The 27,243-nt window shown below is 41.3% G+C and overlaps 2 protein-coding genes across 3 annotated transcripts in view; both read left to right on the top strand.

Annotated features, from left to right (window-relative positions):
- The window catches only part of LOC134656346 (dynein heavy chain, cytoplasmic), a 100,165-nt gene that overhangs the window by 42,971 nt on the left and 29,951 nt on the right, over positions 1 to 27,243 (top strand). The window contains exons 43-70 of one of the 2 annotated variants that reach the window (XM_063511864.1): positions 244 to 332; positions 2,669 to 2,716; positions 4,056 to 4,165; positions 4,493 to 4,618; positions 4,943 to 5,120; positions 6,112 to 6,221; positions 6,647 to 6,764; positions 7,740 to 7,897; positions 8,116 to 8,242; positions 8,318 to 8,407; positions 9,461 to 9,620; positions 10,561 to 10,748; positions 11,336 to 11,462; positions 11,988 to 12,136; positions 12,821 to 13,014; positions 13,513 to 13,658; positions 14,036 to 14,151; positions 14,584 to 14,775; positions 15,295 to 15,456; positions 16,283 to 16,392; positions 18,825 to 18,978; positions 19,880 to 20,088; positions 20,719 to 20,878; positions 21,297 to 21,398; positions 21,719 to 21,818; positions 24,732 to 24,930; positions 26,091 to 26,208; positions 26,511 to 26,726. In XM_063511864.1, the coding sequence (XP_063367934.1) occupies positions 244 to 332; positions 2,669 to 2,716; positions 4,056 to 4,165; positions 4,493 to 4,618; positions 4,943 to 5,120; positions 6,112 to 6,221; positions 6,647 to 6,764; positions 7,740 to 7,897; positions 8,116 to 8,242; positions 8,318 to 8,407; positions 9,461 to 9,620; positions 10,561 to 10,748; positions 11,336 to 11,462; positions 11,988 to 12,136; positions 12,821 to 13,014; positions 13,513 to 13,658; positions 14,036 to 14,151; positions 14,584 to 14,775; positions 15,295 to 15,456; positions 16,283 to 16,392; positions 18,825 to 18,978; positions 19,880 to 20,088; positions 20,719 to 20,878; positions 21,297 to 21,398; positions 21,719 to 21,818; positions 24,732 to 24,930; positions 26,091 to 26,208; positions 26,511 to 26,726 (3,956 nt within the window). The remainder of the gene's footprint in view (positions 1 to 243; positions 333 to 2,668; positions 2,717 to 4,055; positions 4,166 to 4,492; positions 4,619 to 4,942; positions 5,121 to 6,111; positions 6,222 to 6,646; positions 6,765 to 7,739; positions 7,898 to 8,115; positions 8,243 to 8,317; positions 8,408 to 9,460; positions 9,621 to 10,560; positions 10,749 to 11,335; positions 11,463 to 11,987; positions 12,137 to 12,820; positions 13,015 to 13,512; positions 13,659 to 14,035; positions 14,152 to 14,583; positions 14,776 to 15,294; positions 15,457 to 16,282; positions 16,393 to 18,824; positions 18,979 to 19,879; positions 20,089 to 20,718; positions 20,879 to 21,296; positions 21,399 to 21,718; positions 21,819 to 24,731; positions 24,931 to 26,090; positions 26,209 to 26,510; positions 26,727 to 27,243) is intronic. The other variant, XM_063511865.1, reaches the window with a different exon arrangement.
- On the top strand, positions 16,815 to 18,056 carry LOC134656545 (uncharacterized). Its single transcript, XM_063512105.1, has one exon. The coding sequence runs from the start codon at positions 16,815 to 16,817 to the stop codon at positions 18,054 to 18,056; it is 1,242 nt and encodes a 413-aa protein (XP_063368175.1).

Consider the following 27,243-nt stretch of genomic DNA (forward strand, 5'->3'; position numbering starts at 1 on the left):
CATTGCGAAGCCATTTCTTTTTGACGTCAAGACTTTTTTACAACTAAACTACGAGTAAGCTAAATTGTCCTTGCAAGTAGCCGACAGAGCTTTCTAAGGATGGTATTGTACCTGTCCAATATCTTGGTCCAACGTGCATTGCGTCTCACTTTCTCACTAAGCAAAATGTGAGAAGCAAATACACATTGGACAAAGAAATTGTACAGGTGGAATACCACCCTTATATAAATATTTGTATACTAGGCCTGAAGAACGAGATCCGTACGGTTTGTGCTGAAGAGTTCCTGGTGTGCGGCGAGGGCGACGAGCAGGGCTCCACTTGGATGGAAAAGGTGCGTCACATTCTAGTTAAATAACTGCAGGGTCCGTAGCCAACATGCCAATCGTTTACGCTCCGTAGCGAACGAAACGCAACTGTCACTGTCGCACTGTCGAGAGACAAATCATTTCGCTGTCGTTGCGCAAGCGATTGTCACCTTGGCTAGGCACCCAGGTGTGCGAGTTACAGAGAGATTCCAAAATGTTGATAAAATTCTTGAATACTTGTTGATATTTCTCTAAAATCAATGTAAGTTCAATTTCCTGTGGATGAAATGTTTCACAATTTTGGAAACTTTACGTCGGCACGGTTTAAATAACTGCATCCCTGGAAACGGCGGTGAAATGCGGTGAATTTAATACATTTAACATATCATAAATATAACAAATCGAATACCATTTATGTCTCAAATCGACCATTTGTAATCAGTAGGAGCAGCTATACTCATTTTACTATAATAATTTTGATTTCCGAAAGTAGGCATTTTAAATCACATACGCTAAAACTTTTTACGTAAGAGACATAACTAACACGAGTCTTGAAAGGATAATTCCACTTTATTTGGTGTATTCCCGCCGTATGCTCTTTTGGTGGAGGCGGAGACAAATGGGAATGATTCATATGAATTCACCTATTCCTATCTGTCCTAGCATTATGTTACTGGGTGGTGAATAAGTAATGAACAACAGAGAGTAAAGTTGTCCTACTGACGACCATCAAGCATTTTTATCACCGGGGCATTGACGTATATCTCAGGATTGGCCTTACGGCCAATAAGAATGGGGCATGAATGGGGCCAGTACAGCGGTGTGACACCGCTGCAACGCGATTGGTCGCAACTAGTTGCGTTAGACTGCACGATTGGCTCGAATTCGTGAGTCGTGGCACCGCTGAACTAGTACCGTTTTTAGTGCCCGTAAGGCCCGTCCTGAGATATACGTCAATGCACCGGGGCGTAGTGTTTTGAATTACAATGCCATACGAAAGGCGATGAATATTATGATTTTTAATGCTCTGCTTCGTTGATTGTTCCTTTGGTTCGTTCTCATCGTACTGGGAACCAAGGCTGTAGTGATATTTTTATTACAATATATAATCATGAGCACTGTTTGACACATAAATGTTATTCATACTGTTTGCACAAAGATTAATTCAATTTTTTATTTATGAAGCTCATCATAAATCATAACCGCTGGTGACGGTATCATGTGACATTAAAATTAAACAATAAAACATTTGCTATTAACATTATTACTGAATGCGATTGAAATATTTAACAATGAAACTTACATTTGCTTTATCATAAATATTTTTATTTATAATTTTGGACTGCGTTTTTTAATGGAACCAAAGTAGATAAGAATACCTAAGCATCTATTACTGTTAAAAAATAGTTATATTGAAGTTATATCGTGTCCATCTCACTGTTTTGTTATTTTGGATATAAACATCGATTTTATCAGAAATTTGATTGGTACAATTTAAAAGTTGCAAAAATAAAAAGTATAAAAATTTAATTTAATTGAAGTACTAACAGAAAATCTCTTAACTTTTTTACGAAAGCCGGTAGAGATCTATTATTGTCACTGTGACATACGAAGTACCACACATAAAATTCCTTGGCCTTACGGCTCGGCCACGACATTATGCGACTGGCGATGGCGGCAGCGACAACCATAGGTGGGAACGAAAGATCTGATCAGCGATGTCTCGCTCCAACCTATGGTTTCCGCTGCCGCCGTCGCAAGTCGCTCAATGTCTATAACTTTTTACCTCTAGATTCAAGTATTGGTTGTCGCTCCTTCTCATATAATAATCATACATCGTTATCGCGGGAGCAACAACGATTTGACAGTACTGAAAGATTATGTCAAATAAACAATAACAGAAGTGACATTCCTATCGAGAAACGTTTATATGTACCTATGAGTTCAAAGTGAAGCAGTAGAAAATTTAGTTAAAATGTTGGTCATCTAATACGAATAAGTAGGTACTTATCAGAATAAAATACCTACTCCTAGAAGTAAATACTGATATCAAAAAGTTGAAAGTTATTGTTCAAGTTGACACGTTGACTAATAGGTAAGCATTTACATAGTTAAATATTAGATTTATTGACCTTTTCCAACGAAAACTTCATACCAGATATGAAGCCATCTTAGAGGTTTAGAATGTGTAGGCAGAATATTCCGTTTTTACAAAATAAACGTTCTGTTGCTTGTTTTTGCTCCCGCGATAACGATGTATGATAATAATACAGCATTAGAAAGCGCAGTCTATATCAATCATACGGTAGCCCGTGAGTGTGTATGCATATGCGTTTCCATGCTAACCGCTAACGGCACGTAGAGACGGCGCGAGGCGTCGCGCGAGCATCACAGCACGTGGATCGAGAAGGTCAGTGTGGCACGGATCTGTGTGTGTCTGTGTCATAGACTAGGAATCCTCTAGACGGAGTTTAGAGCAATCATTTCATGAAACCGATGCTGCCAAAAATACTGGGGTGCGGGGGACGAGGTAAGCGAGTCTCGTGCCGTGATTGCTCCGTTCAAACTGTTCAAAGACACGGACGTCACACAAAGACACTTTGACTCGAAAATGGAGTAAAACTACCGTATGTTTGTGGCAGAGGGGGTAGCGCTACTATGCTCAGTCTGGAGGATGTCTTGTCTGTGGACTGTGTTCATTGGTCTGGTAGTGGAGCAGTTTTGTTTCAGTTTCGCTGGGATGATGAGTGGTATATTCGGGGTTGTTTGAAATGATTGTAATTATGGAGTAGCGGTCACGTAAAATGTTTGTGGACTTTTTTTGAAAGTTTGACACACTAGTTTATTTAGAAATGTAACATTTATAAAGTCATAGGTGGTATTCCACCTGTCCAATTTATTTGTCCAATGTGTATTTACGTCTCACATTATGCTTAGTGAGGGAGTGAGAGGCAATGCACTTTGGACAAAGAAATTGGACAGGTGGAATACACAACAAATCAAGTTTATTTAATATTTTTATTTGTGTTATTCTAAGAAGAAACTATACTTTAATGTAAATTACAAACTGAAATGGATGTCACATTAAAGAAAAAATATATTGATCAATATTTTATACTTTGTCCTCTTTACGAGTATACCATTTAATTTCCACTACTACCATTAGGTAAATTGTATAAACTCATAGTATTAACGATAACATTTTCGATTATAGCTTTATTAGCCTGTGGTAAAACAGCCCGAATATAACATTTGAAAGCTTTTTCTCTTTATGTTTAGATTGGTTCTTCAAATATTGTTTTGGCCTATTGTTGTCCTCCTGCGTTCTATTACTTGTAAACTCGAAGCTGTTTGTTTTGACACTTGTTGTAGTTTCGTACTCCACAGAAATTCTCTATAAAAAGGATCTATAAAAAGCACACGCTGAAATTCTACATTGCTATTTGATAATTACATTTGTAAATGTAACAACACACTGTAGCAACTTATTTCACTTCATTAAAAACCTAAAATTTTCGCTCACAAACCAGTTTCGTGTTTTTGATGTGTTTTCAATCAATTCAGCACACTTACTCGTATCTTAATTATTATTATGAAGCTTTAGTAAAACATGTGCTCAACACACACTATATTTTTGTCAATCACAAAACTCATCATATTTTCACATTCACGACAAATTACTTTTTTAAAACAATTCTTTTTTTTAACCTTAATTCACAGAAGTAACCCTAACTTAATGTAATGTTTAGGTCCTGCAACTATACCAGATCTGCAAACTGAATCATGGTCTGATGATGGTCGGGCCATCCGGCAGCGGCAAGTCTACCGCGTGGCGCGTGCTGCTCAAGGCTTTGGAAAGGTAACTCTATTTTAACGTACCGTACCGTAGCGCGCTTGACAATCTCACTACCGAATAATGTCGGTCACACAGCTTTCAAATTTTAATTTAGAGTTGCATTGTGTATTGTAGAGGTGTATTGTAATTTAGAGTTGTATTGTATTGTAAGACCGGGATACGTGGAAAGGGAGGAGGGAGGCCTTTGCCCAGCAGTGGGACACTAGGCTCATATAGTTAAATAAATAAATAAAAAATTGTAATATATTGCAAAACTGTACAATGGTATAATCATTAATCATACTTACAGGCTACAGCATTCCTTAAGTTACAAACTTTTTATTTATTTAGATTCGAAGGCGTTGAAGGCGTAGCTCACGTGATAGACCCCAAGGCGATGTCAAAGGAGACTTTGTACGGTGTGCTGGACCCCAACACCCGCGAATGGACCGATGGACTGTTCACGCACATTCTCAGGTAACTCCTTAAGCAAAGGACCTTCGAAGAGTTTAATAAGACTTCTACCCACGTTAACACCAGAGCTCAATTTTGTTTGATACATAAAACGAGCGCCCTCTCTGAAGGGATCAAGAAGGGATAAATTAATTAGGATAGAGCTGCACTTCCGTTTTCATTCCCATCTTGTGCTTTTATTGTAGTTTTGTATCAGTGACAGTGACAAACAAAGAGATGACGAAAAGAAAATATAATTCAACAATAAAAAATAGCACCATCTACAGCAAAATGAGGTTCTAGGCGTTTGCACCTATTACTTGCCTCTACATAAAACAACCTTTTCAGAAAAATAATTGACAACGTCCGCGGTGAAATCAACAAGCGCCAATGGATCATATTCGACGGCGACGTGGACCCTGAGTGGGTTGAGAACCTGAACTCGGTGCTCGACGACAACAAACTGCTCACGCTGCCCAACGGCGAGCGGCTGTCTCTGCCGCCCAACGTGCGGGTCATGTTTGAGGTTAGTTATATATGGTGTCAACAAACAACGGATCATATATTGACCCCGAGTGGGTGGAGAACCTGAACTCGGTGCTCGACGACAACAAACTGCTCACGCTGCCCAATGGCGAGCGGCTGTCGCTGCCGCCCAACGTGCGGGTCATGTTTGAGGTTAGTTATATATGGTGTCAACAAATAACGGATCATATATTGACCCCGAGTGGGTGGAGAACCTGAACTCTGTGCTCGACGACAACAAACTGCTCACGCTGCCCAATGGCGAACGCTTGTCGCTGCCGCCCAACGTGCGGGTCATGTTTGAGGTTAGTTATATATGGTGTCAACAAACAACGGATCATATATTGACCCCGAGTGGGTGGAGAACCTGAACTCGGTGCTCGACGACAACAAACTGCTCACGCTGCCCAATGGCGAGCTGCCCAATGGCGAGCGCCTGTCGCTGCCGCCCAACGTGCAGGTCATGTTTGAGGTTAGTTAGTTCGTATTTTACACTCATCTTTTACACAAAGCAAACATAAATGCTTGTTGGCTCGTTGGGTGGACGATATTCGGAAGATTGCGGGTCACTTCTGGATGAGATTGGGATAGGTGTCGTGCTCGAAGAGAGGCCTATGCTCAGCAGTGGGCGATATATGGCTGATATGATGATGATGATGATGAAACATAAATGCTAAATGTCACCTTAGTCGAACGTCTAACAGTTCTCAACTTCACGTCGGCATCTACGGCTACCCTTTTGGTACGTCTCTACGTGTGTTGGTTTTATATAATGCTAGCTTTATTTTTTACTACAGAGTTAATTAATTATGCATCATTCATTTATTTATAGTAAAATTGACGGTCCTTTTAACCGTTTGACCGCCAAAAACGTCAATTAACGCACGCGGCTACACCCCAATATCAACCTTCGTGCATTCCGACAAGGTTCACGATGACGCGCCGCACACGAGGCGTAGCATTCAAAAGGCTAATGATATATTCGTTTCCAGGTCCAAGATCTTAAATATGCTACCCTTGCCACAGTCTCGCGTTGCGGCATGGTTTGGTTCTCACAAGACGTACTCACCACAGAGATGATCTTCGAAAACTATTTGTTGAGGTAAGCTATATCATTTTCATCTCGCATTACAACCTTTCTTAGTTTACATGAAACCTTAAACTTAGGCAGGCGTGGCTCACTCCGCGATTTCGTCGCGTCGCTACAAGTACATGCGGCCCACACCAATTTTGGTGTCTAGCCATAGTAGTTGCCGCGCAACGCTACAGAACGGACGCCACCTAGCGGTCATATCTGTCGTAATAGACTCGTTTCGTTAGGGAGTGAATCTTCTGTACCTAGTACTATTATTTATTCTGTGATTTCGGTCTACGCTATCCGATTTATTTGATAGCTTGAATTGTTATTAGTTTTATGTACAACCATGTAATACAGCTTAATTGGCATGCAAATAAACCGCTATTCGTACAAGTCTCAATCTTCCAAGTTACGAAACACTATTATAGAATTGTTTAATTTCTGTTCAGACTGAGAAACATTCCCCTGGAGGACGGCGAAGAAGACTCGTTCAGCATCGTGATGGCCGCTCCGTCGGCGGGCGGTGATCAGAACGCCACGGAAAACATACTGTCTCCAGCTTTACAGGTAAATCAGCTATTTAAAATTGAATATGCTAAAGTAATTCCTACAAAATAGTCTAAATAAATGAAAATTGTCTCTTGTCCACGAAATTTAGCGACTTACTCCGCTTTAAGAAGTGTTTGCCATACGAACGCGGGTGCCATTGTAAGTAAAATCCGTCGCACGCGTTCGCGCCAGTTAGCAACGCTCATACTATTTTTCGTTGACCCGCTCACTCGCTCCGTGCAACCGCGCCCGCTAGCGGACGCCCTGGGTCTGATAGATCACCACACGCTCTTTTACTTGTAGCATATCAATTACATCATAATATCATTTTAAATTATAACAACAGCCAAATTTTATAGTAGAACTTTTGATATTTTTAATGATAGAAAAAAGAGCGGAGCGGAATGCTCTCATACTTAGTATTGGAAGGCCAATGTGTGGTGACCGCGAGTATACATCCTAGTAAAAAAATGATTTGTGATTAAAGCCTACGATACTTTTGGTTGTATTATAACAGCTTACCCACGTCTCATGGGTATCTGGGGGCACGGCGATTGCCAAGTCATTATACGTGTTTAAAATTAAAGATATCTTATTGATACGGTTTGAAACGCCCTGGCACTGACTAAAATCTGATCTTTAGTACCTAAGATAGTTATTTAAGTTTATTTTAAGTTAACCTTAGCTATAAGTTTTAAATTTAGATTAAGATGTACTAACAAAATATGGACCATGTTTGTCTGAAATAAATGCATTTTTATTATTTTTTATTTTTTTTAAATAACCGACTTGGTCAACCGACATTACATCTCAAAACTTTTTTGTAGTAGAAGAATTGCGTTGCGAGACTTGCATTTTTTACATGTAATGTTTTTGATAGGATACATTTTCCAGCTAAAAAAAGACATTGAGGTTTTAAATTTTGAACTGAATGATAATTATACCCGTGAGACACGTTAGTAGCACGGTTTAGTAACTCCATTGTATTTTCAGACTCAACGCGACGTGGCCATGATCCTCCAACCGCTGTTCTTCGGCGACGGCTTAGTTGTGAAATGCTTCGAACGTGCCGTCTCGCTCGATCACATTATGGACTTCACTCGGCATCGCGCGCTGTCCTCCTTGCACTCCATGTTGAATCGCGGTGTTAGGTGAGATAGATATATGTCCTCACGTCCAGCCATTGACAACAACAAAAAACATTCTACTTATAATAACTATCGTTACAAAAAACAATTGAAACTTTAAGACTTGTTTTTACATAATTGTTTTTCCTCTTTTTTTCATTAATAACAACTGTGTTTGAAAAAAACGGATAAATATTTTTAGCTAAAGACCAAAAATGTATGTAACGTTTTTTTTTCTACAGAAACATCCTTGGCTACAACCGGCAGCACCCCGACTTCCCAGTAACAAACGAACAGTTGGAAGCGTACGTGCCCAAATGGCTCGTCTACTCCCTTCTCTGGTCCTTCGCTGGTGACGCTAAACTCAAGGTATGTTTTGAACCTTATTCACATTGTAATAAAATTCACATTAGTCCAAAACTGAAGGTGTTTTTTTTTTCACAGGATCGTAATGAGTTGGGTGATTTCATAAGATCGGCCAGCACTATGCCTCTGCCCAACTGCGGGGCAAATCAACATATCATTGATTTCGAGGTGAGCATTTTACGCTTCTTTGTATTAATTCACAATAGGGTATTTTCCTACTAGTCAAATCAGTTTCTTTTTTAGAACTGTTAAAACGATTTGCTATTATGGAATTTATATGAAACATTACACAGTAACGTCGCGGTCAACTCGCCTACTTTTTATATTTCTATCCGATTTATTAAATAGGACTTGTGCTTAAAAATAACTGCTAACTATGTTTTTCAAATAATTATCTGGTGCTTTATTTCACTCATGGTGTCAAATAATTAATTTTAAATATAGTCAAATACCCTGTTGTTCATCTAAGTATGCAATAGCGAAGGTAAGCACGAATAATTTCATACATTGCCCCGCCATTTCCTGTCTCAGTTGCACTCGCATAGTTATCTCTGTCCCGCCGATGAACCGGCGGTCATGTCACGTGCGAGCCTCAACCTTTTATTATTTCTTTCATTTAATTACGTTTTTTTTTCATAGTTTTACACGCCGGTTGGTACTCCACCTGTCCAATTTCTTGGTAGTGCATTGCGTCTCACTCTCTCACTAAGCAAAATGTGAGACGCAAATACATATTGGACAAAGAAATTGGACCGGTGGAATACCACCCTAAGGCGCCCAGGGATATATGTATACCGTTAGAGTTACCGTCGGCACTGACTTCTCAAGTCGCATTGAGAATAATCAGTAACACATGCGCTACTATAATGGGGTTGGCCGGTCGAAGTATTTAGCAGATGGCGCCATCATAGCTTGCCCTGTCAATCCCTAGAATTGTGACAATTTTTTTTTAATGCCCTGGATGGCAGCCCTTTAAGCCAAATCTCATAGAAAGCGCTATGATGGCGCAATTTATGCAAACCTTTGACAGTTGCTAACCCCATTTCAATAGCAGACTTTAAACTATAGTGTGTCAAAGGACTGTCTCATTTCAAACATAGACAAAGAGAATCTATTTTTATCTTACACTAGTACTAGCACCCATAAGAAAAGGATGAGTATAGTTTTTTGGTCCTATTTACTGACAAATTGGTTTGACCCACTATAACCCCTATTATGTAGGTGTCTATCACCGGCGAGTGGGTGCCCTGGTCAGCCAAGGTGCCGCAGATCGAAGTGGAGACGCACAAGGTGGCGGCGCCCGACGTAGTAGTGCCGACGCTGGATACGGTGCGCCACGAGGCGCTGCTCTACACGTGGCTCGCAGAGCACAAGCCGCTGGGTACGTACCGTCGGTCTAACCATAGCAGTAGGCCTAGCACATCTGGCCATTACGGGGTCAAAGGAATTCTGGCCAAGATGGGACACTCTGACAACACCGATTGTCGAATGTGTGGCGAAGAGGAAGAGACAGTGAAACACTTAATGTGTGAATGTCACGCCCTCGCCAGACAAAGAATGAAGGACTTTGGAGCAGGATATCTGGAACCAATGGAGTTTAAAACGCTACCCATGAGCTCCATCACCCGACACATGGATATGGTGGGAAAGCTTTTGAGTAGCTGACGGATCTTCTCTAGGGGGTAATTGCACAAAAGATCCCTATGGGTCGAAGTGTATCCGCAAGGGCCCCCGAAAACAATAAGATAAGATAAGATAAGGCCTAGCACATGATTGGCGCGATAGTATCTCGCCGCGAAATAGACTACCCGTCTTTTTGTAACTGTATTCATTAAAGACGGACGGGTAGTCTCTCTCGCAGCGAGATACTGTCGCGCCAATGATGTGCTAGCCCGGCAGGAGTCATAGGTGTCTTTTGAGCGTCGGCGTCTAGTCAGCGCTGTGGAAAATGGCGTCGTTGCGCAGTTGTGCTAACGTTACGTCGATCAGCAGCCATAAAGTTGACTATACGACAACGATCAAAAGACGCTAGTGTGGGGCCTCTCTTATGGCCACCCCAGTTAGTCTCTAGAGTCGGCGTCTAGCGCTAAGGAAAATGATGTCGTTCTCAGTCTCATAACCTGTTTCCAATCACCTCTGCTTGTTTTTGGATACCTATACGCTGCGTCACGTTCTATATAGCAAATGGATATTCCGATGTATGTACTTCTTTTGTTATGTTTTTTTGACGATCTTTTTGTGAAATTCTTAGTGTTAAATTTGAATTTAAAATGTTGTCGTTTTTCGCGTCCGATGTCCGCTAACATAATCACATGTTCCAGTACTATGCGGCCCGCCCGGGTCCGGTAAAACCATGACGCTGTTCTCTGCGCTCCGAGCGCTGCCCGACATGGAGGTGGTCGGCCTCAACTTCTCGTCCGCCACCACGCCTGAACTCCTGCTGAAGACCTTCGACCACTACTGCGAGTACAGGAAGACGCCTAATGGAGTTGTGTTGGCGCCTGTTCAGGTTAGTACTTCATATAACTAGTCTAATGGGAAATATGGAACCCTCTCGACTACCCCGCCGTGTTCTTCTTGGTGCGGTTGCGAATGCAAAACGTAACGTTGAGAGGCCATTGCTTCGCTTTAACGATTGCGCAAAGAGTGTCCCTCTGATTGCCTTCCATGATTGCCTACCACCGAGACTGGGAGAGGCTTGCAGAACAGCGGAAGGAATGGCGCAAATGTGCTGTGGAGGATCAAAAGTTTTGTGATGAGACCTGGTTCGCCGCACTTGCTGACAAGAAGCAAAAACGACGACAAGGCGTCTCAGTGCCGTTTTCCGGAAATCTCTCTTGTCAGGCCTGTGGTAGACCATGTCTGTCTCGCATCGGTCTATTCAGCCACCAAAAATGGTGTTTCTCCGGTGTTACGCCATAAATCGTCTGGAATAGGCGCAAAGGCCAATGAATGAATGGAAAGGTTCCGCTTTTGCAGATTTCTACATAAATCTCATTTGTATTGGTGCTAATGCATGTTCTGTCAAATCTGCAAGATGACACATGACATTGTTGTTCCACTGCTCGCATTTGTAAACACAGTGCTTGTTTCCAGCTGGGCAAATGGCTCGTGTTGTTCTGCGACGAGATCAACTTGCCCGACATGGACCAGTACGGCACGCAGCGCGTCATCTCCTTCCTGAGGCAGCTGCTCGAACACAAAGGCTTCTATAGAGCGAGCGGTGAGATTTTAATGCATTTATATATGATAAAGAGCATACGAGAAAAACAACAGACGATACACGTTGGACATAGCCACGATTAACTAAGATTAACTAAGATTAACTAAACCGCGGAGCGTTGCAGCCTGTTCTTTTTTGTAAAGACTCGTTCTTGCAATGTCAAAGTATTTGACCGCCAAAGAATTCAACCGACGCGCGCAGCTACAGCCCAATATTAACCTTCGTGCATTACGACAAAGTTCACAATGACGCGCCACACACGTTAGCCGTTGCGTTCAAAGTGTTAATTCAACCGTCGTTCCACCTTCGTGTCGTTTGACTAAAACAGCTAAAAATCTTGTTATATTTATTTGGTTTAGAATAAATTTAAAAGTGGAAAAATTACTGTCTTGCGTGGGACTTGAACTCACGGCCTCTGGATCGATACTCCAGCGCTCTGCCATCTGAGCCACCAAGACCTCATCCATAGCCAGATTTGTCTTGACGGGTGTTCTTAGCCGTATCTGATTTAACTTTATTACTTAGATCATTCTTGGGTGCACTTGGAGCGCATCCAGTTTGTTGGCGCGTGCAACCCGCCGACGGACCCGGGCCGCAAGCCGCTCTCGCACCGCCTGCTGCGGCACGTGCCCGTCATCTACGTCGACTACCCCGGCGAGACCTCGCTCGAACAGGTACAGTGGACCCTTGTCAACAATACGGTGGTCTACTTATATGTCTGGGGCACTTTTCGCATAAGCTTGTACATCAAACATCAACATTTATTCAGCAAATAGGCCACAAGAGCACTTTTACACGTCAACATGGAATTTATTTACATACATAGAAGCAAAAAAAACACATCAACAATTATGAAATACATCTAACCGCAAATATCAATTCAAACTAAAGTATTACTAATATAAGTGGAAGTCCCTTTCTAACAAAAGCTGTCAAAAAGTGACATCGTATTACAAGTTATAAGCTTGTGAGTAACGGGCCCATGGTAGAAATCACACGTGTCACAGGTGCTAGGTTAACATATTGCTTCCCAGAGTATATTTACATTGAAAGTTGATACATAGTAGCAACCTGATGTATGCCACTTTTATGGGACCATCGCTGGTCGCCGCAGTCGTGGAAAAACACCTTGATCGAAACGTATAATACAACTATACTGTTGTATAGTACAATTAGTAGGCACTCTTACAATTTCACCATATATAAATGTGTTTATTTATATAGTGAAATTGTAAGAGTGCCTACTACGGCCCGACCCTACTGATGATTTTTGCCATGCAAGCATTATTCAATTGGAATTACATTTTTTTTTCGTATAACCTCTTTTTACTTTTTAAATATAATATTTTCCCAAACAGATTTACGGAACATTCACCCGAGCCATGCTACGTATGCAGCCCGCACTTCGCGGCTACGCAGAACCTTTGACTCAAGCCATGGTCAAACTATACCTGGCTTCACAAGAACGCTTTACTCAAGACATGCAACCGCATTACGTGTACTCGCCCAGAGAGATGACCAGATGGGTACGAGGCATCTGTGAAGCTATCAGGTGAGTTGTACATATTTACCCTTTTGATCAAGACAGGTTATTTATTTATAGTGTCAGTGGTATTTTTGTGGTGGTAGCTGATCTGAGCAGTCATTAAGGCGCAGTCTAACAAAACGCGTGATTGGGCCCATGCTTTAGAGAAGGATCAACCTGATTCGTTGACAAACATCGTTGTTATAGCCGTAACACACTACCGCACCGCACCAAGGTTACGGTGCGGTAGTGTGTTACCGCTTGTTAGACAGTAAGAATTCTGTATCTGTACGTAGCGCTTATTTATTTTGTAAAAGCATCACATTTTCTGCGTTAACATTTCTTTAGAATGTTACTGAAAATTTAACGCGACTTAGTTTATTTTCAATATATATTTGTAATCTAATTTGTTTTCATTTCATTTATTTTGTTGTAACATTGTGTCTAAAATATTGTTTCACTTCTCTAGTCATAATTCGCTTCTTGTGCTACCTTTTTCACTAAATAATCATCTTTAATCCCCAGGCCTCTTGACAACTTGAACGTGGAAGGCCTGGTGAGACTGTGGGCGCACGAAGCTCTGCGCCTCTTCCAAGATCGATTAGTAGAGGAAGCTGAGAGGCAGTGGACTGATGAGAACATCGACACTGTGGCCATGAGGTTCTTCCCAGGTAAGTTTTATTTATAAAGACAGGTCTGTGATTGATTCACCTGATGAAAATGACATCTGAGCCTTTTCTGATATGCAATGCTGAAACACAAACAAACACAAATAATAAACTGGTTCACATTGAGATGATTGTGATAATGCATTTAAAATCGCGACCAGTATACTCAACTGCCAAATGCGCACGTTAAATTTGTGTCAGTGACATCCATTAGTACTAACTTGGTACTAACCGATATTCCATTTGCAGTGTAAAAACACTGATGTTCTAAATAAATAAAAAAGTCAAAAATTGTACTTGTTCATAATGCATTTACTTGTAGTGGACTATTTACCTACTTCCGTCAAGGTAAATTAATCCAAACTTTCTTTTGCATTTAGGTATTAACCGCGAGCAGGCATTGGCCCGTCCCATCCTGTACAGCAACTGGCTGAGCAAGGACTATGTGCCGGTCGAGAGGGATCAGCTGCGTGAATACGTCAAGGCCCGACTGAAGGTAACGTTTTAGTATTAAACCTACCGCTCAATAAAGCATGTTGTTTGTTTTAAAAATTCCAACCAATCTTCGTCGAAACGATAGATTTTCATTTCATTACGTATCTCCCATTCTACTGCTCTTGCCAGACATTTACAGCGAAGCGCAGTAGATAAAAGACCGAAAACCTGAGTTTTATGCACACTCCCAGTGTAATAATATATATTCAAGTTATCGTCCAGACGCCGCTCATCAAACGGCGGACCGCGCTCTGGATCCGGACCCCCAACATATTTTGTGGACAGTGCATTTGCTTATTTAATAAACTCAAGTAGAAACGGACCGCGATGGTCATTTTATTCTAAAAACCGGACCAGAGAAACTAATTGGTGACCCCTGGTCCATACAATGGATTTGAACATTTAGCATTAACCCATTTAATAATTCCCCCAGGTGTTCTACGAAGAAGAGTTAGACGTACCGCTCGTCCTCTTCGACGAAGTGCTTGATCACGTTTTGCGTATCGACCGCATCTTCCGTCAGCCGCAAGGGCATCTGCTGCTCATCGGTGTCTCCGGCGCCGGCAAGACCACGCTCAGTCGCTTCGTGGCCTGGATGAACGGGCTTAGCATCTTCCAGATCAAGGTATAGTTACTATATGAGGAGTGTCTTTTCAAAAGGGTTTATTTTTTTCTTAGCGGTACTTCTAGAGAGAACCTTGCTCAAGAAAACTTAAGGTCTAATTTAGAAATAGATTCCCAGAAAAAATAAACCCTTTTGAAAAGACTCCTCATATAGATCTACGAGCATGTTAAATTTTTGGTCCTGTTTGATGAAGTACTGGATCACATTTTGCTTGTCGAGCGTAATTTTCGTCAGCCACTAGGGAGAATAGTATCAACAATACATTAGCTGAGAAGTTTTGTATTATACAACTAAAGACCTCTTTTCTTGCCTAAGGCGGGTGGAAAGTGTCCCGTCGGGTAAAATAGGCGTTATGAAAACTTTTGAAAGTTAGCAATTGTATTATGCCTTTTGTTGGTTAACGGCGCCGAACTAAAGGCGCCTGATTCTGTTCAGGCAATTACTTTTCTAATAATTTGGTTGTATTGTATTACTTACACTTTTCTAATCACTTTGTAACTTGTATAATGTTGTATAAAGGTGCACAACAAGTATACGGGCGCTGATTTCGACGAGGACCTGCGCTCGGTGCTGCGGCGCGCCGGCTGCCGCGACGAGAAGGTCGCCTTCATACTGGACGAGTCCAACGTGCTCGACAGCGGCTTCCTGGAGCGCATGAACACGCTGCTGGCCAACGGAGAGGTGACTATAAAACAATACTCCACAAGCCGGGAAATAGGTATTGGGTATAGGTAAAAAACGGGCGAGCTGAGCGAGGCTGAGCGTCATTTCTATTCCGTTTGAGAGGTTTCCAGTCGGTATTGCTTGCCATGTTTCGGTCCATAACGAGTAGCTTCATCAGAAGCCACATGTGTTGGCTGATCGACGCAAACTGCATTTCAGGGCTGCCAGAACATACATAAAATCGTACAAAAGCCGGGAATAGGTATTGCTGGCCGACAGTAAATTTAAACGAGCGAGCTGAGCGAAGTCATTTAGTCACACAAGACAGGTAATTTATATTGCGCTTGAGAGGTTTAAAGTCGGTATTGCTTGCCATGTTTCGCTCCATAACGAGTAGCTTCATCAGAAGCCACACGCGTTGGCCGATCGACGCAAACTGCATTTAGTCTGCGGCCCGTTTTAATATATTGAATATATCCTAAATATGGTGCTATATTGCAAATAATGAATTTCATAATGTTCAAGGCTCGAAAAAACGCCCGTCATTTTGAAAATATAACCCTGTTCTGTACAACAGACACTTCCTTATACCAATGTCAACGATTAAATATGCCCTAATGACGTCCGTAGACTGTGAACGAACACTTTCGACTCATAAATGGGTCTTAACCTCTAGCCGCCCAGGGACCTATAAAAAGGTCTCCTGTTCCATTCTAATTTGAACTTTGTGTTGACAATATAAAATTTCATTTTGCTTGGCAAGGTTTGACGGCTAGAGGTTAAAACTCTTAAATTATGGTTATGTTATATCCGCCCATTATTAATGTTTGTCGAACGTCCGTAGGTGCCCGGTTTGTTCGAGGGCGACGAATTCGCAGCGCTCATGACGCAATGCAAGGAAGGCGCGCAGCGAGAGGGCCTGATGCTCGACTCCAACGACGAACTCTACAAGTGGTTAGTACATTTTAAAGTTTATCGATGTACAATTTTACACTACCGGCCAAAAGTTAAAGTTCACCCCTTGTTTTTGGTACAAATAAGTACTTTAGTGCGATACTTTTTTGCAGTTTGGATGTCAAACATTATTTCCAAGTGATCCGTTATTGTAGTTAGACACGATTTAAACAGCTCATTCCCTAAAATATTATCCACTCTTAATATTACCAACATCTACCATACCTGAAGTCAACTGACTTCTCTTCCTTCATGAGATTCCATTGTCCGACTGCCGTCGTTGGTGGTCGTGTCCACTGCGCACTTATTTATTTATTCATAACAATAAAATTGTCAAATCAGTGTCAGCACTTTTCTTATAAACTGTGAATATACGCGGAGTTATACAAACTGTGTAATGGATACAATTTCACAACGTTGCGATGACTGGTAGAGACGCATTTAATAGAAGTTCACGAACTCTGCGAAGCCCTCCTCCAGAAAGAAGACCGGCTATGGAAACTGCCCAAGGAACCCCGGTAGCCGTAGCACCAGCCGAAGGACCCGAAACTGTATCAACTACCGAAATCCAGAATTGGATATCCGAAATTGAAAGGCGCCTTAATGAAATTTGCACCATTTCAAATGAGGGCAAGTTAAATTCAGACCAAAAAATTAGAATAAACACGCTTAGTAAAAGCGTTTTGGGCGGAATCTCTCAAATGGCTGTTCAGTATCAAGCGGTCAAACAGAATTTCTTACTTTGCCAAGCTCAAGTGAATACCCTGTCCCAGCAAAAAAACATTAGCACCCAACTTCATGAAATCAAGCAGCACCTGGAAGCTAAAACAACAACCGAAGCAAAACAATCATTTGCCGACATGGTCAGGACCGGGAAAAGTTCAGCTGTGGTGCCCACCAATACTAGCAGCATCGCAATTTACCCTGCAGATAAAGAAAAATCTAGTGAGGATACCAAACACCTGATCCAAAACTTAATCAAGCCAGAGGCCCTAAAACTTCACGTTCGCGGTATGAGGAAGACAAAGAATGGTGGTATCATAATCAGCACTGATAGAAAGGATGACCTCGAAAAGCTTAAAGCATCTCAGCAGCTTCAGCAATCGGGACTTAAAGTGGAAGACACGACCAAAAGGAGACCGAAGATAATCATACTAGGAGTCCCGACAAATATGACCGAAAAAGAGGTATTCGATTGTATTTTCGAACAAAACGTTGTGGACCTTCAACCGAGTCTCTCCAGGGACATATTTATGAGCTCAGTGAAACTTAGTCATAAATCAGGAAAAAAGGACTTATCCACCTGCAACTACATTCTAGAATGCACAGCCGAAATACGACGAATGCTTATACAACAACAACGCGTTTTTATTAATTGGACATCTTGCCCAGTACGAGACTTTACTCTCTTGACCAGGTGTTATTTTTGCCATTTATACGGCCATTCGGCTAAATATTGCAGAGATACAGCACCTACGTGTGGACATTGTGGGTCATCAGGACACAGTATAAAAGAGTGCACAAAACAAGGCGATCCTCCCAAATGCGCTACATGTCAACGCTTTAAGAAGCCGTGCAATCATAAAACCGGAGACGAGCAGTGTCCAGCGATGAAATTTGCGCAAATCAGATATTTAAATTCCATAGACTATGAAGGCGACTAGAGCGCCGCGATTAAACGCCATTTGCTGCACTTATCAACAAAGGTAGATAACGCAAACAACGTCTTACTTGATGAGCTACATTGAATTTAACATTAGGATAGACTTATTTGTACAAATTGTATAGTTATGTCATGACTTAACATTTTTAATAGTAGAAAGTAGAACATAGTCACTTAATTTATTGTTATTATAAATAATATTTTTGTTAACTTAAGCATTTCCCCACTTACTCATTGACCTACAAAATTTGCATACCTAAGATACAAGTAAATGTTTACTTAGTTTAGGTATGTTTATTAAATTATATTTAGCAATTGAAAATAAAATTATAGTTGGTATTTTAGTTCTAACTTTATTAAAGTGTATTAGAAAATAATATATATGAATGTCCTATTACTTAAGTATATATTGCATAATTACCATTGTAAAAATCAAAGTAGCATAAGTTTATTGAATAAATATTATCTTATCTTATCTTATCTTATTAATGGAGCGGCAGCTGACGATCACGATGGTTCACAGTGGCGGATTTGCAGCCTTGGCCGCCCTAGGCCCCTATAGTCACCACTAGCCGCCTCTTTCTCAGCACTCGTCATTAGAGACAGCCACGGTGCCGCCTTGCAGCCGCTTAGGTCTTGCCGGCCTAGGCCCGGGCCTACTGGGCCTTAGGGCAAAGTTTGCCCAGTGGCGGATTTGCCAGGCCAGCATCAGTAGCGGATTTGCCTTACCGAGCAGTGAGACTCTTCGTAAAATAAATTCACTTTTTAGGTTCACTGGGCAAGTGATGCGTAACTTGCACGTAGTGTTCACGATGAATCCTTCGTCAGAGGGGCTCAAAGACCGGGCCGCGACGTCGCCCGCCCTGTTCAACCGTTGCGTGCTCAACTGGTTTGGTGACTGGAGCGATGGAGCCCTATTCCAGGTCAGATTAAGTGAAATTAATGACTGATAAGTGATAATGTGCTAGTGTTTGACAGCTTTACAAGTGATAACTGACTGTTTGTTACCTCTTTTATTGGGAATTAAGATTGAAGGCAATTATAGGCGCATGGATGGCACAAGGATGTTTATTTTGTTTGTACTTTAATTGAAAATTCGGTCGTGATCTACCGCTAGTTGCAATGTAGGTGCCATCCGAGTGGAGTGGGATCGGAGTTGATCGCAAGATGGCTCAATTTTGACCGCGTATTGCATTCCGTCTTATCGCTATGACTGTTAAAATTGGGAAGAAGAAGCAGCTTTCTATTAAGGCGCTACCACGCCAATGACCTTCGATCTGAATCCCTTAGTTTTCTAATGTTTTTTTGTAGCTTACCATATTAACAGCAACGGCTTTAAGCAATATAGTATCCCAGATTTACTTCAAAGTTCATTGTCTTCTAGATATTTGGCATCAAAGTTGAACAATTTTAGGCCACGAAACTGGTTTTCCGGCCATAACTTTTGTGTTATTTGTTTAAAATTTAAACCCTTGACACGTTTTTCGAGACGTCAAAGACGAACTCAAATATATAGGTTTAGTATATGTAAGATCCTTTACAGCAATCTAGTGACGAAATGTATTAGTTTTCTTAGACAATGTTAAAAAAAAAAACATAAAAAAATAAGTATTCATTTTTTTCAATATCCGGTCGACAAAAATGGTGATAAAAGATTGAAGAACCGGTAGCCGTTTGTCTTAAAATTCTATCTGAAGTGCAAAAGTAGGAGATACGATTCAAAACTTGTCAAAAATCGATGAAAACTTCGGGTAGCTCCTTAAATGTGCGACGTAAGACACCTCAGTCCTACGCGTACGTTATCGGGTGATCCATGTTGTGCAGGTGGGCAAGGAGTTCACGCTGCGCATGGACCTGGACTCGGCGGAGTACTCGCCGCCGGAGCTGTTCCCGGCGGCGTGCGGCGAGGTGGGCGCGCGGCCGGCGCACCGCGCGGCGGTGGTGAACGCGTGCGTGTACGTGCACCAGACGCTGCACCGCGCCAACGCGCGCCTCGCCAAGCGCGCCAACCGCACCATGGCCATCACGCCCAGGTAACCTCACCCTTAAGCTCTGTTTTCCTAGGATAGCGGTGCCATCATATAGCGCCCTGCTTCACACAGAATAATACGGCTAAATCTGGATGTATATAGAAGTACGGCTGCTATATGACGGCACCAGTTATCCTAGGAAGCCAGAGCTTTATAGCTTTGGCACGACGTTTTTCCTGTCGCGTCACCTGCAATGTTGCCAATATACCGCCGTCTACATCGTGCTCCGCTCCTCACCGTGAATGATCGGGACATCTACACGTAAACGCTCTTTTACTCATAGAATTACATCGCAAGAGTGGCACTGTTTACCCCCGCAACTAAAATTGCTTCATGGTAGGTTAACCCCGGTATTGCCCTTTATCGTCTTTATTCTTTAGGCTTTATAAAGGCAAAGGTTTACCGGCAAATTTACAAAAAATATCGTTAATCATTCAACAAGGCATTTTACAAGGACTATAAAGTATATATCTTCAACGTAACGCGTATGATACACGCCATTGTATACCTTGTTGGAATGCATGAAGGTCTATATTACACTGTAACCATGCGAGTCTATGTGACTTCTATGGATATCAATCAAAAAGTATCATCAAACGATGTCAGAAAGTTAAATGTGTACTTTATTTTCAGACATTATCTCGACTTTATCCAACAAATGGTGAAGTTGTACGCCGAGAAGCGAGCGGACTTGGAAGAGCAGCAACTCCACTTGAACGTGGGTCTCGGGAAGATTGCCGAAACCGTGGAACAGGTCGAGGAAATGCAGAAGAGTCTCGCTGTCAAGTCACAGGTATATTACTATACTTGCAACCCGCCCCGGCTTCGCACGGGTTAACATAATACACCTAAACCTCCCTCAAGAATCACTCTAGGAAACCTCAACAAAACCGCATGAAAATCCCCTCACTCATTTTTAAGTTTTTCGCGAACATACAGACAGAAAAACCTCTCGTTACCCCTGATAATATACAGCAAAATGGCACTCAACAATCTCCTAAGTTTTCTGAAGGTAGCCGATATTTGGTTTGTTGTCATTGTAATTTGTTTATGTATCCAATTCTTCAGACCACAAATCAGGTTATGTCCTTCCTTTTTCTGAGGTATAAAAATGGTGACTATTGGTGGACTATTGGACCTTTTATGTTTAAATTTCAAGCTGGAAACCAGACTTGCAGCACTTGGATCTAATCTTTTAATGTATTATTCAGGAATTACAACATAAGAACGAAGCCGCCAACGCCAAACTGCGGCAAATGGTTAAAGACCAACAGGAAGCCGAGAAAAAGAAAGTTGAGAGCCAGGAAATTCAGGTCAGTGAAACTCCTCCTACATACAAACGAAACATACAAAATTTGCCACTGAAATTTGAACCTAAACTGTAGGAAATAGACCTGATTTTGCGTTGTTTGAAAATTGAACGAAACAAAGCAAAAGCGACTCTGTTCCAATTGAACATGGTTTAATTTACATCGAACTGAATAGGTACTATAGGTAGGACCCTTTAGTTTAGAACATCAAATTGGAACAGAGTGGCAATTGTTTTGTTTCGTTCGATTTCGAAACAACTGCAATTCAACCTTATTTCGTAGTCTATTGATTTCAAATTGTGGTATGTTCTGTTTGAAATCAGGTCGCTCTAGAGAAGCAAACGAAGGAGATCGAAGCGAAACGCCGCGACGTAATGGCGGACTTGGCGCAGGTCGAGCCGGCTGTCATCGAGGCGCAAAACGGTTTGGTTCTTTGCTTTATTCTTACTTCCTTCTCGTTTCTGCTGTTTAAAACAGGTGCTATCCTATGGAACTTTACAAGTGTACAATTTATTTTAGCCGGGTGTTATAGTCAGCAGCAGAAGTTGCTAACCGGGCGAGGTGTTCAAAATTACCTTGACGTGCTCTTATTCTCTTAACAATAAAGTCGCGTCAAGATCATTTTGAACACCTCACCCGCTTAGCAACTATTGCTGCTGACTGTGCAACAGGGTGTTTAACATCTGACGGTTGATTTTGACACTATTTCTGGATATGTGGTAGAGTAGATGTCCGGTACTTCTACCTAAAAGAAACGAAAACAGATATAGAAACGATAACTAAATTACTGCCTCTTCTACAATATAGTGGCCACGAAAATGAACTATATAGGTTTACCGCCTTCTGACAATTTTATTGGAAATACATTTTTACTAAAAGCACCATTTTGTGGACTTGTAAAGTTTTATTGGGTAGGTCCTAGACCTTCACCGTAGTACATGATCGTACATGGCTATAGTCTACATAAAGGTACCTAGTGATAACATGTTCACATTTGACGATTATCTTAACATCAGTAGATCAGTAGTTAGAACAGTCACAATAAGACGATGCCTCTGCCTCAATAATGGCCGGTTGCCTCAAAACTTCTGTAACCATGGTTACACTGGTTACAATGTAATTGAATGTTTTTTTTATTAGTCGTTTGATGGTCTAAAATGTAATTTAATGTTTTTTTATTAGTCCTTTGATTGTAGTTGATGCAACTGGCCTTAACTATTGTTATTATTAGCAATATAAAATGTGGTTCTATGTTAGATCGGTTTTATTTTGTACTAAAACACTAAATGCAGATTTTGGACTGATGCCATCGAAAAAAGCCGCTCTTATTACTTTACAGAAGCGCTTTAGTCAATTTGAAGGATTAAAATACAATATTCGAGCTATCTTACATAATTAATTTCCAAATGTCTCCTCGGGCGGTAAGCCCGCAGTAATTTAATAACTCAATCTATTTTGAACCTTAATTGATTGACTCAAAGTTGTGATACCAACGATCAAAAATTACATAACCCGACGGGATTGTCCGATAAAAATTGGTGATAGCAACGATCAGAAATTTCATATGCCGCCCGAGGGGGATTTGTCGACGAAAATTGGCTTCAATATTGCACTAAACATAAAAGCTAGTATTAAAAACGAAGCCCCAACACAGCCGTGCGATCCATCAAGAAACAGCAACTAGTGGAAGTCCGTTCCATGGCCAACCCGCCGTCGGTCGTCAAGATGGCGCTCGAGTCCATCTGCACGCTGCTCGGCGAGAAGGGGGACACGTGGAAGGCGATACGCTCCGCCGTGATGAAGGACAACTTTATATCGACGATTGTTAACTTCGAGACTGAGAATATCACGTTAGTTTGCTTTTACACTTATTCGCGGACGTTCATTAATAATACACGTGAGTTTGTAGTTCAACTGGATGTAGTCGTACTCAATTAAGAGCCCATCAACGTGCACACTAGCGCCACTGCTAAATAATCGTGATTATTTCAATTTAACGAAAGATATTTAAAAAGAAGGGGGCCGCTACGTACTGTATCTTGTATTAATGTAGTACCTTTTGAATAAATCAAACTAATTTCTATGTTGCTGGATTCATCAATCTATGAACTCAAAACAAAAACGGCCGTTTTAACTTTGGACGCATAGATTGACGAATCCAGCAACATAGAAACTAGTTTGATGTATTCAAAAGGTATTTTAATACAAGATACAGTACGCTCAAAAGACGCTAGTGTGGGGTGGGGTGAACAAATAAATCCTTTAAAACACCACGGGGTGTCATTTTATTTTAGATTGTGTAATAGTATTTGTGCCGAATAGGAAATATTATTCGACTTTTTACAGCAAATTACGTATAATGTATTGTTAATGAACGTTTGTACAACAGAAGTTATTTGTCGAGGCGAGACGGAAATGCATGACAATGGTTTGATGCCGGTCTGAATACTCTCCAAAAGGGTTTCGGCATCAAAAATGTGGATCAAAATGAGTCCTTCCACAAATAAACTTTGTTACATTAAATATTAAATAAGTTAAACACTGAAATAGCATTTTGGGTTGCAACTAAAGGAATTAGTATTGCAACTATAGCATGATTATTTTCTAGAAAAGTTAGCACTACAACTGTGGCATGATGATAGCATTAATAGTGTAGTTTGTTTTGATGTTTATTTTTTGTACTTAGTAATTTCCGACATTCCGACTCGCCTCATATCAAGGAAGGAACCTAATAAGTTATGAAATTTTAAACTTTCTTCACATGTCATATATTTAATTTAAATGTAATTTATATTTATTGGCAAACACATTGTACTTGGAATGATTTGTAATTCAATTGTAATTCTTTATAAAGTTGTTTCTTAGAATGTTCTACATCTAAGCATTGCATTGTATTTTAATATTAGTTTTATATTTTATAAGTCGTTACTGTTATGAATGAATATTGTTGTAAGTTTATTTTGTATATAAGCTAAGCTTGCTTGCATATGTGACTGTTGTTATTAATTATTATATGAATCGACATTAATACTGTGATCACCTCGTGCAGCGAAAGGCATCTAATACCACAAATAACATCGTCGTTACTCGAATGTGACTAACTCTTCTAAGCATCGTCATGAACAACAAAATTAACAATCGTCCTTAACATTATATTTAATCAATTTGTGTTTTTATTTTAAGTACCTAGTTTAAATAGCCGTGATATAAGTCTAATAATAACGCCAGCCGCATGTATCACAAAGCTAAACGCCTTTTTGTTTCTCTCTTTTTTTGTAATCTCTCGCTCTCGCTTCGTGCTGGTGGCTGGACGCTCGGATGGCGTTGGACGTACAGCGGTCAAGTCGATAAAGAAGCAGCACCTAGTGGAGGTGCGGTCTATGGGCAACCCGCCGGCGCTCGTCAAGGTGGCCCTAGAGTCTATCTGCCTGCTGTTGGGCGAGAACGCGACGGACTGGAAGGCCATCCGAGCCGTGATCATGCGAGAAAACTTCATCAACAGCATCGTCTCCAACTTCTCTACCGAGGACATAACGTGAGCACCGCTTGTCAACACGTATACAATCCTGATGAGGTTAAAAACTAAGCTCAGCGCTGAAGGCGCTATGTTCGAGACAGATGAAGGAGAGAGCGTGTGTTTCAATTTCAAATTAAAGCAAAGGTGTCAGCGGATAGCGGTTGTTTCCAAAATGGCGAAGGGCCAAAGATCAAACATACACCCTGTCAAATGAACATTACGCCTTTAGCGCCCTCTGTAGTAAAGTATTAGCAGTTTTTAACCCCATTTTATTTAGTTGCGGTAAGTACGGGCGTTTGGTGACTCTTTAGAAATACACTGTTTGGTTTGAGTGCTTGAAGCATGCTTTTGCACATTGTGTTCTGTATTTCTCTGTAACATTAAGTGTTGTGGTGATGGCTAAATTAACCTTTAACGATTTTAGATAGTGATTTAAATGATTTAGCAAGTTTTATTTGCAATTAATCTACCTAGTTTGCGGTAGAGTAAAAGTGAAATTAATGTTTAAATAACCTATAATATTTGGCCAGAAATCCACAGTTGTCTCCGGGTTGCATGTATTTGCCAATAAATAAATTGTGTTCGTCTCCATTACACGTCCGTTCTCGTCGGGCAATCGAACATCAAAGACAATGATTCGATTACTCGAGTTTTTTTGTTCCATTTCATATATTTTTGCTACTTCTGATTTCTTGACCATGTTTAAAGTTATGTTCAATTCGATTCATGGTATTAAATATGTAATTTTCTATGGAGTAAACTTTATATAATCGTGTGGCCGTTTTGCATCAGTTGCCCGATTGAAATTTACTTGATAGAAAATGGAATCGAAAATACCACTAATCTATTTGAACATCCACCACAACATCCATCCATTTTAGTTTTTATTTGCTGTGTGGGTAAGTGTTTATTTTTGTTTCATACGACACCACACATTTTTCATTTGTATGAAAAGCATGAGGGGTTTATTTGAGTTATTGTATGAGTATTTCCCGGATTTAGTGTACGGCCTGAGTGGCGAGCGTCCAGCGGAGCGTTTACTTTTGCATTTGTTTAACACGAATAACGCTCCCCCGCACGAATATCGTCCGCTCAGATCATACACTTATGACGGGATGGTATTATGCACGATCGTAATTTATTTTTTCTAAGTATTAATCACCCGTTTGTGTGGCCAGTGACGATGTGCGCGAGAAGATGAGGACCAGATACTTGAGTAATCCGGACTACAACTTCGAGAAGGTCAACCGAGCCAGTATGGCTTGCGGGCCTATGGTCAAATGGGCTATCGCTCAGGTAATGCAATATTTGCTTAACATATGAAATTATTGTTAAAAAATAATTAAATTATGTCATGGATCGTCATATAATTGAGAAGATGAAACAATAGAGGAAAACGTTACTTTGAAGTACATATCTGAATGCCATTTTTAGGTACTTTAAAAGAGCTGCAACTGCGCCTTTAAAAGCCTGTCAGTAGCACAGTTGAGCTAAAGGTTATATGTATATTATACCCATACTTATAGCTCAAAGACGCTGCCACCTAAATGTGATGAGGTTCTCTAAGTTTAGTAATGAGATAACGGTTGTTTGTACAGATCGAATATGCGGACATGTTGAAACGTGTGGAGCCGCTCCGCAACGAGCTGCGCGCGCTCGAGGACCAAGCTCAAACTAACGTGACGGCCGGCGACGAAGTTCGCGATCTGATCGCGCAACTGGAGAAGTCTATCGCGTCCTACAAGGAGGAATACGCGCAGCTCATCAGCCAGGCGCAAGCCATTAAGACAGACTTGGAGAACGTGCAGGCCAAGGTATGTACCATCGTATAAATCTTATTGCGACGTGATAAGGTCTATTAGGTGCGCGCGCTCGAGGAGCAAGCGCAAACTAACGTGACGGCCGGCGACGAGGTTCGCGATCTGATCGCGCAACTGGAGAAGTCAATTGCGTCCTACAAGGAGGAATATGCGCAGCTCATCAGTCAGGCGCAGGCCATTAAGACCGACTTGGAGAACGTGCAGGCCAAGTTATGTAGCATCGTATAAATCTTATTGCGACGTGATAAGGTCTATTAGGTGCGCGCGCTCGAGGAGCAAGCGCAAACTGACGTGATGGCCGGCGACGAAGTTCGCAATCTGATCGCGCAACTGGAGAAGTCAATTGCGTCCTACAAGGAGGAATACGCGCAGCTCATCAGCCAGGCGCAGGCCATTAAGACTGACTTGGAGAACGTGCAGGCCAAGGTACCATCCCAGTATCCTATAATCCCAACTGTAAACCTTATTGCGACGTGATAAGGTCTATTAGGCGGGCGAGCTTATCGCGCAG

The sequence above is a fragment of the Cydia amplana genome, chromosome 18 (assembly GCF_948474715.1).
Source record: "Cydia amplana chromosome 18, ilCydAmpl1.1, whole genome shotgun sequence".
Lineage (NCBI taxonomy): Eukaryota > Metazoa > Arthropoda > Insecta > Lepidoptera > Tortricidae > Cydia > Cydia amplana.